The following is a 14,806-nucleotide window of genomic DNA, read 5'->3' as shown; positions in this document are numbered from 1 at the left end:
ACAGAAGCAGACACTCTTGTATTCTACAGGGAGAATTGTTGTATTCTGTGTATTTATGCTCCAAGACTTTCAAGCCATGTTAAGAAATAGCAGCTTTATTAAAGCTGACTGCTCCTCTATGAGACCAACTAGTCCATTTTTCTTTTCCTATAATTAAAAATTCTCTTTCATCCTGTTGTTTAATCTCTTGTTTTAATTTATGTAACAAATGTGTCTCAAATATCTTCAGTAACCCGACTATACTCGATCTTATGTTTCACTCCAGGATCCAGAAGATGTCACTAAAACAGTGCTGGTCATCCGCTCCTTGGTGCCTGGGGGTGTAGCAGATCAAGATGGTCGCCTGCTGCCCGGCGACCGACTCATGTTTGTCAATGATACCGACCTGGAAGGTTCCAGCCTGGATTATGCTGTGTATGTCCTTAAATCCACTGGTTATGGCCCTGTCCGCGTCGGTGTTGCCAAACCCCTGCCGGTATGTGCAGATAATTAAATTTAAGTGTTTGATTTGATATCTGTCAGCAGAGGGTAATGATGGGAGAGGTGGGGAATTACATCCAATAAAGTTCATCGTCTCAGCTCAGAGTCAGCAGCGCCTTAACTGCTGGGCATCTTGGGCAGCCCACGATTTCATTTCATTAGATGTTTATTTCAGTATTTGTGTGAGACACATTACTTATAGTTCCATAGTTGAGACATAGCACTTTTAACTTAACGCAAAGAAACTTCACAACAAAGGAGAGAGAATGTGTGTATTTATCTTGATATAGATCAATTTCGCAAAATTCGGTTAAAACACTTTTTAGAGATTAAATAACCAGAGACGTGTGTCCACTTTTGGCTAATGCAGTAGTTGAAATGCCTGAGAAATTAAAGTATTTCACCTCAATGTGCTATTATGAAGATATCAAATATAAAAAGTGCAGGGGCAGTAGGGGCAGCTGTGGCTTAGGGGTTAGAGCAGAATGTCCACTAACAAGAAAGTTGCATGTTTGATCCCAGTCTCCCCGATTCCATGTCCCAAAGTGTCCTCGGGCAAAATACTGAAGTCCAGACGGCCATGCCAACAGTGTATGAGTGATGTGTGATAGAGAAAGTGCTGCAGATGCAATGTATGAATGTGTGTGTGAATGTCAAAACTGTACTGTACTTTTCATCATCACATTACAACATGTTTGCCACCCATAAATTCAAGTGTTTTTTTACTTCATTCAATTTTCATCAAACTATTATTTTATCATTTCAAAAAAGCCACAGTTATGCAGTACAAGTACACAAGTGTAGATTATTCTTGGGAGTACTGTATTCCTTCTCCTTTTTGTTTTGAGCTGTGGCTTAGTAACAAGGAGCAGAGAATCCAGTTACAAGCCATTTGAATTTTTAATGCGGCTGAGAGATGAACACAATGCTCGACAACACTACAGATGGAGAGAAGGGGAGAGGAGAAGAGGGTGTCTAATTCACAGTCACCTCCTTTAGCCTGTTTGCCTCTGTGTGAATTTGCTTACTTTTAAAGCACACAGACAGTTTTCTCTTTTATTTTTTCTTCCAACTCAGTATTTTTGCAACTTTGACATTTTCGTATATTTCAGCTGGAACTGTGTGGCGGCTTGACGCCCATCTCAGAGAGGAGCGTGCGGGTTTCCTGCGATGACACCGAGAATCACACTCAGGCCGGCCTGCTAGCTGAAGCGGCCGAGGCTTTCGCCAACACTTACCACTCTGAGGACAACAGCTTCGGCCAGCAGTGTTACAAAAGAACGGTGAGTCAGAGATAAGCATCAGTCAGTGGAAAGAATTGATATTACTGGATAGTTTGTGCTCATATTTGACGTTTTGTGGATGGAAAAACATTGCAAGGTGCCATTCACACTCTTGTGGTACCACAGGAGAGCAAAGGGCAAAGTACATCAACATGAGAATTGAGAATTGTTACATTATACACTGCAGTGTTGTTTAAACTGCACAAATCATTTAAACTTAATATCTTGGTACATTATCACCACAGCCTCCTCCACTGTCTTGCATATTTGTTGTTGTCTAACAACAACTTTTTTTCCAGCAGTAGATTTTTGCATGAACTGCATGTAGATCATATATCTGCGAATAAATAGCATTGTCGTAATTGTCAGAGTTTCCAGAACTAGTGTAACCCGCAGTAATAGAGTAACAGCAGGTAGAGACCAGCTGTGGGACTCAGTCCACAGAACCCTGAAGCCTCTCCACCGCTGCTGCACTAAGAGCTGTTCACCTGTTCTAAGTTTCTCAGTACACAGAACCTCGAACTGGAGAAACAGTTGTCGTGAATGTGCCTGCTGTCATGATCAATGTCACTTACATTGATGAGTCCTAGCCGCTGAGCTTCCTTGGACCCTTAACAATACTCAAGCCAAATGTGAAGCCGACAAGAAGAACAATTCTAGAGATATGAGTTCCACACACAGACAGACAGACCAAGATTTCTGGCTTTATTAGGTAGATGCGTGATTTAGTCCATAAACTTAATACAAGAGAAATACAGAGTGAAGTACAGTGTTGAATAATCATGTATCATCTAAGAGGATCCATGGCGATGAGCATTCGCATAAGGTTTTAGGCTCAGCAGGGAACATCTCTGCAGTGACAGCTACAGTAACACTCCAACAGTCTGAATCTCTCAGGCCATCACACAGGAAGCGTTGCTCATTGCCAGGCAAACCTGAGATTCTGCGGGTAGAAGTTTTAGCTGCTCTGAAGGAGATTACCATGACAGTGTTTGTTCTCTCTGTGCACGTTCTATAATGGGGAGCTTAGAGGCGGCTGTATCAATATCACCGGGTCAGGTATAAAGAAAGTGCTCAGTGTCAAAGACTTGTTCCTCCATTGTGGCCTCAACTCGGAGCTATTGAGGAAGCCTTTTGTACTCGCTTTTGCTTAATTACCAACAATTGCCTCTCAAAGAAAAGTGCTTACCGCTTGCAAGAAATTGGCACCTGGGCTATCGCAAGGACATACATTTCTGCGACACTGTTTCCCACAGACACACACACACACACACACACACACAAAGAGACTCAGCTAGTGTCAGCGCTCACATCAAAGACAGACTTGTTGCAAAGGTAGCTTTAGAATTTCAGTGCCGGCTTGTACTTTCTGTGATGGTTCAAAGAAGAACCCTTCGTCTTTGTGAAGTTCCCAGGGGGAAGGACCAAAGAAGTCTTAACTTTGTGCTTGTTTCAAATCTCAGAATTATTCAGAGGAGCTAAGAGATGTTTGAAATTGTTTTGTCAATAATAGTGAATAGTGAAAATATTGAAAGAAGTGAAAGAATAGTGATAGAAATGATAGTAACACTTCAGCGCTCCATGACATATGCAAATCTGCAGTTGTCCACCACTATTGCTATGTCCATCCGTCCATCCATTCATCCATTATCTATACCGCTTGTCCTTTGAGGTTCGCATAATGGGCTTGAGCCAATCCCAGCTAACACTTCGCGAGAAGCGGAGTACGCCCTGGACATGTCGCCAGTGGATCAGTTCACATTTGTTCTTAGCTTGACAACTGGCTTGATGGATTGCCAAGAGACTTGCAACAGGTTTTAGGCTCTCTTTAGAAAAAACTGTAATGGCTTTTCCTATAGCACCTTGAGTACATATAAGTACTTCTTGTTCTGTCAAATATCAGCATCTAGGCTACTTGATAAATTGCCACTGAACTGACTAAAGATCGTTGAGAGTCATGAATAGCGATTTTCCTGAAACACATTTTCTATGGTTATTTTGCAAGATGTCACACTTACATTTACCCGCAGCGGTCGCCATGTTAATTATCTTTTTCCATTCGTGAAGCATTCAGCAATTTCCGTCTACCATTTCGTTTATAGTGGCGCCCTGAATACACTATGCTAGAAAGGTAGTTTGAAGGGCTAGATAGCCACTAGCCTTACATCACATAGAGAAATGGTACAACACTACCCCTTCATGGCCACGCACAAAACGAAGGGGTGAATTAGGACAGGGCCTCACTCACGTTTGATGTATTTGTTATCTCACCTTCCTGCCCTCTGTTTGTCTCTCTCTCGCAGGAAAACCAGCCACGTTATCGCTTCGGCATCATGGACAACGACAGGCAGCAAGCCCCTCCTCCGCCTCCCCGCACCAGCTTTGAGAAGACAATCACTGTTGTCCGGGGCAACCGTAGCCTTGGTATGTTCTCCGTCTTTCTCATGGTGATGATGTCTTGGTGTGTGTACGTCGCCGGCATGGCGATAATGACACTAATAGGCGGTGATGACGGCTGCCCTGAAGAAGAGTGGTGAAGTGGTGTGCTCCTCGTACCTGAGAGGGGATATGGATACTGTGTGTGTGTGTTTCTGTGTGTGTGTGTGTGTGTGTGTGTGTGTGTGTGTGTGTGTGTGTGTGTGTGTGTGTGTGTGTGTGTGTGTGCCTGTGTGTGTGTGTGTGTGCGTGTGTGTGTGCCTGTGTGTGTGTGTGTGTGCGTGTGTGTGTGTGTGTGAGAGCGTGTGCTATATGTGTGTATTTGTGTCTGAGAGACTAGTAAGGGGGTGCATGAAAGGCCAACATTATGAGAAATAAGAAGTAATATTGAAACCAATGAGTATTTGTTACTTTTAGTACTTTGAAATTATTTGAATATAGTTATTTTTCTACCACAGTGTTGAGAGGACATTGTCTTAAGTGCTCCAAGTCGAATGTTTGGCTGTTCAAACATGACAGTGGGCAAACAACAGGGTGTACGGCGCTCCTGCACTTTCATCTAAGGGCACTCTGCAAAACATAAGGAAATAAACTTATTTATATTCTGGAAATATGTTCTAGTAAGACACTGCATGTGTGTGTGTGCGCAAATGTGTGTTTGTGTGTGAGAAAGTTTGAAATTATGTAAATTTTCATAGGTAGAGGAATTCAAGGTCATAATCACCAGTCTGTGTGTCACTGCATTCTTTGGTTTTCATGTGTTTAAAATATTGCAGGTTTTATTGCTGAGATATTAAAGTAGCATAGTTCTTTTCTGGAAATCAAAATGTGGAGCAGGGTTTTTTCAGATTTCTGTGTGATTTAGGTTTTTGCAAATTTAAACATATTGGAAGCTTCAACATGGGCAGAGTGAACGTCTGTACGGTCCTGTAAGGCTTGAAAATGGGGGGTTGTAGTACAATATTTATCGGTACTACTTTAATTTCTTCCAATGATTAGGTGCAATGTTAAATTCTATCCAGTACGTATTTATGACTCAATGCCCAATGTTGGAGATGAGACATTAAACAGTAAAAAGCTGTTTACACTACAATGACTGAACAGCTTTTAGGGTGTGAAAGGGAAAGGGTGGGTTTTCTTGCCTTGATCGTCTGAACCCATGAATGTGAGCAGAGACTTACTACAAGGTCACGGTACCCTAAAGACATTTTGTTGTGGTTAGAACAAATAGATTCTCCTCTCATGTGGCTACTTTCCATAAATCATCAATGAACTTGAATTTGTGATAGATGTGTTTTGATGCTGTGTTTTAGTATTTCAACACTTTCTTTGAGACTCAACATCATTTCTTTAAACATCCTGTCATGTCATGGAAATGTGTGTCTTCTGTTTGTTTTGTCCAGCGTCGGTAGCTGTGTCTCCAGTTGACTGTATTCCAGGCACTATGATTGTATTGTAATTTGAATGTAACACTAAAAGCAATAAACTATTTATTTGATCAAAAAAAATAAGCACAAAGTCATTTCTTTGATCAACTTCAAATTATGTACGACCATAGTGTTGTGGATGTGCCTAGTCGTTAGATAGCCCTGTAGAACACAGGCGCCATAGACCAGACGGCCTAATTTGTTGTAGCCTTTCTCCTCTGCAGTGTGTGTGAATGTGCGTGTGCATGAGGTGTGCGCGTGTGTGTGTCTGTGACGCCTGATTTACCTGCTTCTGCCTGTTTGCATTAATGAAGTGTTTGTGTAATCCGCCCAGCATCCAATTTGATAATGCCAAAGTTAGGTGTTTGTACGACTGGCATGTGTTACCCCTCTCGTCACCTGTGCCCTGTGCCCCCTGTGGGTGTGAGTGTGTATGTGCACCTTATGCGAGCGCGACTGTGAAGGATGTTGCTGTGCAAATGTCAAGCATGTGTAGCCATGTTTGTGTGCTAATCTGCCTAGTGTCTGTCTTGATTATGCTGATTATGCCGCTGTCAGATGTTTGTTTCAGCGACTCTCTGTCTGTCTGGCATGTATTCAAAGCAGCCTTCGCCAACCTTCCACTCACCTGTGTGTGTGTGTGTGTGTGTGTGTGTGTGTGTGTGTGTGTGTGTGTGTGTGTTTGTGTACATGTGTGCGTGTTGGCAGGGATGTCGGTGAGTGCTATCAAGGACGGCTCAGGCATGCTGGTGCGCAGTGTGGTCCAGGGGGGCTCTGTTAGCCAGGATGGCAGGCTGGGGGTGGGGGACGCCATCTTGGCCCTCAACGGAGAACCTACCTCCAACCTGACAAACGCCAAGGCCAGGGCCACGCTCCGCAGACACTCTGTCATAGGGCCAGAAATGAGGTGAGGGGCCAGTCACTGTCCAACTGCATTACAAACTGAGCATGGTGTCTATTGTTACATGATGGTGTATGCAGATCACACAAATCTATGACATATCTTAGGAAAATCTTTTCTTACTCTACATCACTGAACTGGCTCTGGATCACCGGTTCTCAGTAATCTTCAGTCAGAATCTAAAAGCACCATGTGAGTGGATGTGCATCACAGTGTGCCTCATCCTCTTTAAAACGGCTCGAGTGCTTTTTGAACCTTCACATCTTTAAATTGTTGTGGAGAAGTGACTGTAACGCTGACGCACAACACGACATCATCAAGTACAGTCACAGCAGGAAATGTTTCAGTAATTCTGACAAGACAGAGGAGAGTTTCTTTTGTTCTTAGCAACAAAAAAAAAACTAAAAAGAAACGATAAGCAAGTGTGGTAAGTTTTTGTTGCAGTGACGTTACTAATTGTGATTTACTGTATCTAGTGGGACATGTCAGAATGTCCTCTGTGAAAAAGGCTTAAAGACCCTGCACACCCACATTAGCATTTTCACCAATTATTCTTGCTAGCGTGACCTCTGCATAGGTCAAAGCTATGAGCTCGAGCCATGTTGGCTTTATACGAGGTGGATTGGAGGAGGATTAGAGATATGCAATCAACCACACTATGGGCACATCCACACAGTCTAATCAAACACGATAAGGGAAAACAATATTTGTCATAATGTATATAACATATGTATAATTTATAAGTAATTAATGTGTATAGCTAAATGTTGCTGATGTGAAGGATAGCCTTATTTACATCAAGGTGTAGGTACATTTAGCCATATTAGTTTCATTGACTGCCTCTGTAGGAGCAGAACTAACAAAAAGGTATTCCAATACAAAACGACATCATTGCGCACAGAGAACCTGTGAATTCAAAATCTGCTCTATTTTTAATGTTTCCCTGTGTGTCATATTTTTTGTCCCATAATTGCGCCTTTTCAAGTTTCCTCTTTGGAGAAGAAAGTGTTGATGCAGAAAACAATCAATAAATAATTGCAGGAAGTTAACTGCTTTCAAAGCAATTAGAAGAAGAGATTGGCCAAGATACTTCCTATTCTCTCCTTCTGCACATCCACCACTAATGTTACAGTAACAGGTTCCCTAATCCTCCACACCTCCAGCTGTGCCCAGCGGTGTGTGATTCAACTTGTTGCTACACAGTGTTGGGCCTTTGAACTGCTGTCAATATGTCACACAACTGTGTAAAGGAGAATGGTATTTTATATTGTGTTGCTAAAATCTAACACATAGCCTATTCAGTTAGTATCCTGGCTTTTGTATAAACTCTGGGACCTAAAAATGGGCTCAGTGGGCCCAGCATTAAAGATAGGTGTGTGTTTATGTGTGTGTTGTTGTTGTGTGTGTGTGTGTGTGTGTGTGTGTGTGTGTGTGTGTGTGTGTGTGTGTGTGTGTGTGTGTGTGTGTGTGTGTGTGTGTGTGTGTGTAAGAGACAGTGTGTTATTTAGCCAGTTATTCATCTTACCTCCATGTGCACCTCTTATTGTGTCACAGTTTAAACACATGGTTGAAAAAAAAAAAGCCAGAGTCAGTATTTAAGAAGAAATGTAGAATTCTTTGGGAATAACAATCAACAGTCAACCACTGAAAGAAAAAAGTAACTGAATACCACCCACATTTTCTAGATCTATCCGCGCAGATCATGACAGTTGTTGTGACTCGAATGAGTGAGTATATGTCATACGTCATAAATGTAAATGTCTGTGACTCCAGTGAGTATAATATAAGTATTTGCTGTCCGCAGTCACAAGCATGACTTTCACTTTCACTCCATCGTCACCTCGAAATGATCTTGACTCAACTTGGATCTCCATTAGCGCCTTGTTTTCGACGCCGCAGTCATCGTTGACAGAGGAGCCGCACTCATGTTAAATTAGATTAGATGATGAAATTTTAAATATTGCCTGAGGGGAAATTGGGGAAATGATTACTTGTTCTAACATCAGCGGTTATGGTTCCACATAGACAACACAGCTGACTGGAGCCATGCCCCACCTCCACCACCCTGCTGCCTCGCAAAACACCCACTCACTCTCTTTCAGCATCTCTTTGTCTCCCTCCACCTCTCTCTCTCTCACACACAGACACACACACACACACACACACAAACACACGCACACGCACACGCAGTCTTTCAATGGTCTAACCTCCAAAAACACCTTTTTCCTGCGATGGGAAATATCTTTGAATAATTCATCACTCATCTCACCTTGAACAGCGCGGTGCTGAATAAAAGAGCGGTTTGAAGAGCCTCTCGTAGATGCACACGATGCACACCCAGATGAACACACACGTTCTCTATCGCACACATGCACCAACAAAACGCTCACCCGTTTACACTGCGTCCTCCTGACAGCACTGCAGACCAACTAGCAGAGAGTGGAGGCAGATGAGTTGCGTTGGCAGCCTCAGAATAAAACAGACGTAGACGGGTGAGGGCCTGTCACTATCAAACTGCCTCTGTTGAGACAAGACAGGCCGTCCACATGGCTCAGTTAAAACAGCTCAGCACAGGAGATCTCCATATTCAATCTGCCACCGCGAGTGGAGCAGATAAATTAGCAGGTTCAAACGCCGCGTCTATACGTCACGTCACACAAGAATAGAAGCGGGACGAGGGGGGGGGGGTGGGCTTTGACGATGTCCTGGACACTTAAGTTAACTGACAACTTTTACGCAGTGATTCCGATCAGGGTTTATGCCAAACACCTTCTCTTTTTTTTAGGTTTCAGAAACTTTTAGAAATATGCCTTGAATTAAAAATGCACACATTTAATACTGTTAATACTCACTGTTTTTTTTTTCATCTTGTTTCAATGGCAGTAAAAGCGGCGCTGATGACATCCATAATTTTAGAGCACTTAAAAAACTCATGTGACACGCCAGACAGCATTTAGTAAATGTTGTTTACTGATTGTTTTTCAGGTCTGAACGAATGACAACTTAATAGTTAGTTGCTTGATGTTTAATAACGACTTTTGCACTTATTGCACATCACTTCAGGTGTCCAGCTTCCCCCTCTCCTATTTAGTGCTGGATAATTATTATGGATAAGGACTTTATAATGGTGTAAATCTTCATCAATCAAATGGCCTGATAGATGCGTCTGAATACCTAAAGTTAATCTAAACCTGTATATATTTAGAACAGTATATAGGGCTTAAAGACAACAGAGTATGAGAGCCATATGGATTTTAAAACCAATTAGAGATTTTGAGAATGAAGTTGTAAAAAGATCTGAATTCATTCATAATATTACAAAAATAAATCAGAAGATTAGCCCGTGTTAAAAGGAAGAATGTGAAGCATCTTGTTAAGTTATTCTTTGGGATACGAATATTGAAATAGTTCATCTTTTGTCACATTGTCCTAAGTATCAGGACTTTGAAAAGACACAGTATGTGTTCTGAAGAAAGAACCACACAGAGTTGGAGGAAATTGTGGAAAAATGTTTGATAGTGGTCGACTGTAAAGTTATTGTTGGATACGTCTGCTTGGTTTCGTATTTTCTCAACAAACAATGGAAGGTGGAAATACGGAGAGCATGGGTTCTTCTCCTTAGTACGGGTTATTTCCTAATTGTTAATTTATTTCAAAATATTGTGACTTTTCTTATTAAATTACAATTTTACTCTCATAATATTATAACTTTTTACTCATCAAATTATGACTTTATCATCGTAATATTATGACTTTTGTCATTAAATTACAACTTTACTCTCATAATTTTATAATGTTTTTCTCATTAAAGTAACGACTTTGTAATCTAATATTATGACTTTTTTCTTGTTAAATTACACCTTTACTCTTTTAATATTATTGCAATTTTTTCATTTTATTACAACTTTCTCCGGTTACGACCTTAATCTCATAAGTAAAATGACATGAAATCTGTAAAAATAAAATTTTCAACATGGGCTTAATACTCTGTCGTACTTGAAGCATCAGTCACTTCAGTATCCTGGCAAATCTGCTTTTCCGCATTCTTACCAAGAGTTATGGTTGATGATGAGATTGATATGATTTTGCTGAACCTCACGGTGACAATCAGAAGTCACTTTCTTTATGCTGCCTAACCATATGCGGCTTGGATATACATTTTCATGCATTGATTTCTATTATTCTTTATTGTGCATCTATCTATTTATCATATATAGAAACCATCCACTAAGTGCCATGTCATTTGTCTTGTTCCCTGTCATCCACTTGTCATTGTTTGGTGTTAGAAGTGATATGAATATGTAGCTGTGAAAATACAGTAACGATAAAACATATGTCATATTAATATTTTAAATGTTTTCCCCCCACCCTCCACATTTCTGTTCCCACATCCCCCTACCCTCAGTGTAACCTATGTCCCAGCCCATCAGGTGGACGAACACCGTATCCGTCTGTGTTTGCCCCCTCTGGCGTCCATCGAGGCCGACAGCGCCTCTTCCTCGCCCACCCCACCGACACCCTCTCCAGAACCTGCATCGGCCCCAGCCAGACCCCTCAGTCCAGTCAAAGCTCCAGCTCCAACTCCTGCTTCATCCACCCGCACACCCTCCGCCTCGGTCAAATTTAAAACTGCTGCTCCACATCCAGCCTCAGTCAGAGTCTCTGCTTCGCTTAAAGCTCCATTCAAGGGCCCAGCCGTAGTTCCCACCATCACCCCGGCCCCAGACTCAAGGTAATGTAAGATCCAGAGCTTTCAGACCATTATTTATGGTCACCTAATCCCTACTCAGGCCCTGGAGTGCAAGATAAACCTGTCCCAGGGTTTATTGGACTTCAGCACTCCAGCTTTATGACATGTTGATATGTTTGCTGCAGAGACTTCAGATTCTGAAACAGCTTTACATTCTCAGCTCTTTAATGTGTTAACCTCCTGATTTTTATTGCAGCAGGGGTTTTATCGCGGTATCACAAATACACATTTCTGCAGGTTAAGTCACACTAATGATCCAGGTTATTATCTGACACTTTAATTAACCGTGTCCATGGGAAAACAATGTGTTTCCTTATGCAACCGGCTCAGTGTGAGTCTGAATTTTCTCTCCTCTCCATTCTTCACTGTGGTAAAAGGCTAAAGCTTCTCTGAATGTTGAATCTTTGAGTTATATTTAGCCGTTCGCTTATGGATCTCAGTGCTGACTGTCAGCGAAAATGAATTGTTTCGCTTCTGTCTACCCCTGCTTTTGCTCCGTCTTCGTGTCCCTGCCTCTCTCCTCCCTCTCCCTGCAATTTCTCTTCCCTCGCCCTTATCTTTCAGTACATTTTGTCTCTCTCTCTCTCTGTTTCTCTCCCCATCTCTCTGCCAGACTTCCCACTTGTTTCTTTGTGTCTGCATCTGTCTCTCATCACTCTCTCATCTCTCTCTCAGTCATCTTGCTGCGGTCATTTTCTCTTTACCTCATTTTCCCTCTCTCCTCCACGCCTCCTCCTATCCTCTTCTCCCGGCTGCTCATTTTCAGCGCTGGTGGAACCATTTGTTCTGTCCTCTCCTGTAACTTACCTGGCTATAGGCTCCTGCTACGCAGATAGCACCACTATCACTCACCTCCATGGGCTTATTACAGCCCTCGAACGTTAAATATATTCATGAAAATTTCTCTCCTTCTCTACCTCTTTCTTACACACACACACACACACACACACACACACACACACACACACACACACACACACACACACAGGCACACAGGCACACAGGCACACACATATGCAGTGTATATTTACAGAGATACACTACCTTTGTATGACCTCCCTGGCAGAAAATGTGTGTTTTCAGGGCTGTTTGCTCCTGCAGCGCCGGTGTATCTTTTCAAGGCCCACCACTGGAACTCGCTATTGGCAATGTGTCACTGTGTCACAGTGCATCAGGCTTTGACAAAAAAAAAAAAGCGTGATCAAGTCAAACGTTATTTTACTCTCAGACTGAAGGCTGCAATGAATAATGATCATTTTCACTTTCACTGGACTGATTTGTAGATCATTAGTCGATTAAACAATAGAATCTCTATATATAAAGTTTCCAAAGCTGAAGTTTCAGATTTAGTTTTCTCGACAAATCAATAGTCAAATCACAAAGACATTTATTTTACAATGAGGTAAGGCAGTAAAAAGCTGTATAATATATATTCAGTATATGTAATTAACTTCAAATGTACAAAATTGTTGCCAATACATTTCCCTCTATTTGTGTCTTCAGGCACAGAATATTATCTGCACAGTAAATCTAAAGAAACAAACTTTAAAGATGTATTGTGTAACAATTATTCATTAAAATGTCTAAAACAGCTAGAACTATATATAGTTACTATAGTTATACTAGTCCAAAGTTATATTTTATACTTTTAATGTAAAATAAATTAATTCCGGACAAAAATCGAAATTAGAGTTTATGACGACTCATCCGGTTTATTTATTCGACATCACACATTAATTCCACGTTATTTCTACTTGCATGTTTATTCAGCATCAGTTGGCAGACTCCTAAGTCTCTACCTCACGATACTAAAGGAGAAGGGAAGGACAAGATTAGTGCAGATGGGAAAGTACCGACGCTGGAGGTGGAGATAAAGGTGGATGGTAACGAGGAGGGCGATGCGGAGGTCCCTCCTTGTACCACCTTGGTGTCGTGGGATCAACCTAGGAGGTTAGTGAATCAGTGATGTCAGCAACAAAGTCTCTTCTTTGTGATTAGATTTTTATTCAGATTCTCCGTTTCCATCCTCTTTTTAACACTCTGCCCGTGGTGTCCGTTATCCTCAGTGCCAGAGAAGGCTTAGCAAAATCCTAGTGTGTTCAGGTTATGTTCGCAGCAGGGGTCGAACAGCACAGCGCACACACAACCCTATTCCTGCTTCTTAGGCCCAGAGAGAGCGACTCTTTTCCACCCTGTACTTAATGCATTTATGACTGTATCCTGCTTGGATAAATCACATAAGCTGCACTGAATGCAAAGACCAGCTTTTGTGTGTCCCTCATTGGAATTATTCTCCTGTTTTGACTTAATCTGTGAAACTCTATCCACAGTCCTGAGCAGTGGATAGACGAAGACTGAGGAGGAAAAAAGGGAAAACCTGTAGGAATAATTCTCCTTTTTGTACATTTTGCAGAAGTAGTTCAAAACCGAGTAGGTCTTCATCAGGCATCCAGAGGACTGGAATTCATCATTCATATATACGAAGGATTTACAATTCTATAATGTGTGCGGATGTTCCTTGTTTCCTGCTTTGTGTTTCAGCGTTCAGCTGACGCGAGCACCAGGCCAATCCCTAGGTATCAGCATAATGGGAGGCAGAGGCATGGGCCGCAGACTGAGCAGTGGAGAGATGATGAGGGGAGTCTTCATCAAGCACATCAGCCCCGACAGCCCGGCAGCAGATAATGGCACCCTCCGGACTGGAGACAGGATACTGGAAGTATGTGTGTGTCTGTGTGTGTGTGTGTGTGTAAGTATTTGTACAGACATCTTTGTGTGGACCACAACCTACAGAGTGAGGACATTTGGGAAAGTGCGGATCAGCCAAAATGTTCTAACCTGAGGGTTAGGCATTGAAACATGGATACATGAATTTGAGGGTGCCCAAGATGAACACACTAAGGGAAATTAAAAAAGGAACAAGTTAGACTAAGAAAGAAGAATATTTAAAAAAACAATAACATATATATACAGGTATATAATTTGTATCACACACACACACGCACACACACTTACAGGAATAAAATGATATTGCAATTTTTTTTGTTTCAGGTTACACTTTTCAATTTATTTCCTAAAAACGTAGAAGATTTTATCCATACTGCGTACCTCAGTTTTGCCACATGTCTATGTCCAATATCTGATATGTGTGTTTACTTTGCCAAGGTTTGTGGTGTGGACTTACGAGACGCCAGCCATGAGCAGGCAGTGGAGGCCATCCGCAGGGCTGGAGACACTGTGGTCTTCCTGGTCCAGTCGGGACAACACAGATCTCAGGTACTACATCTTCAAATACAGCAGCAAGAGAAATTGTATGTTTCTAGTGAGGTAAAAGGCACTGTGCTACTGATAAGCAGGTACTTTACGAATACTTTCCATTCGGTGGAATTTCAGTCTCTTGAGGCTCCAGATTTTTTCACACTGAATCCCATTACTCAGTATATGCAGAGAGAGGGTGCAGTTTTATTCTGTTGGACCACTTCATCAGAAGTTTGTAGCATTGCAATTACTAGATATCGCTGAACAAATT

The 14,806-nt window shown here is 41.8% G+C and overlaps 1 protein-coding gene across 6 annotated transcripts in view; it reads left to right on the top strand.

Annotated features, from left to right (window-relative positions):
- si:dkey-92j12.5 (multiple PDZ domain protein) overlaps nucleotides 1–14,806 on the top strand; it is a 42,082-nt gene that overhangs the window by 11,080 nt on the left and 16,196 nt on the right. For 3 of the 6 annotated variants that reach the window (XM_034593247.1, XM_034593265.1, XM_034593290.1), the window contains exons 17-25: nucleotides 266–475; nucleotides 1,593–1,763; nucleotides 4,067–4,187; nucleotides 6,335–6,533; nucleotides 8,213–8,254; nucleotides 10,933–11,259; nucleotides 13,051–13,227; nucleotides 13,819–13,996; nucleotides 14,443–14,553. In XM_034593247.1, coding sequence (XP_034449138.1) covers nucleotides 266–475; nucleotides 1,593–1,763; nucleotides 4,067–4,187; nucleotides 6,335–6,533; nucleotides 8,213–8,254; nucleotides 10,933–11,259; nucleotides 13,051–13,227; nucleotides 13,819–13,996; nucleotides 14,443–14,553 — 1,536 coding nt within the window. The remainder of the gene's footprint in view (nucleotides 1–265; nucleotides 476–1,592; nucleotides 1,764–4,066; nucleotides 4,188–6,334; nucleotides 6,534–8,212; nucleotides 8,255–10,932; nucleotides 11,260–13,050; nucleotides 13,228–13,818; nucleotides 13,997–14,442; nucleotides 14,554–14,806) is intronic. The other 3 variants (XM_034593283.1, XM_034593274.1, XM_034593256.1) reach the window with 2 other exon arrangements.

Source organism: Hippoglossus hippoglossus, chromosome 1, assembly GCF_009819705.1.
Source record: "Hippoglossus hippoglossus isolate fHipHip1 chromosome 1, fHipHip1.pri, whole genome shotgun sequence".
Taxonomy (NCBI): Eukaryota; Metazoa; Chordata; class Actinopteri; order Pleuronectiformes; family Pleuronectidae; genus Hippoglossus; species Hippoglossus hippoglossus.
This window is presented reverse-complemented; position numbering and strand designations above follow the sequence as displayed.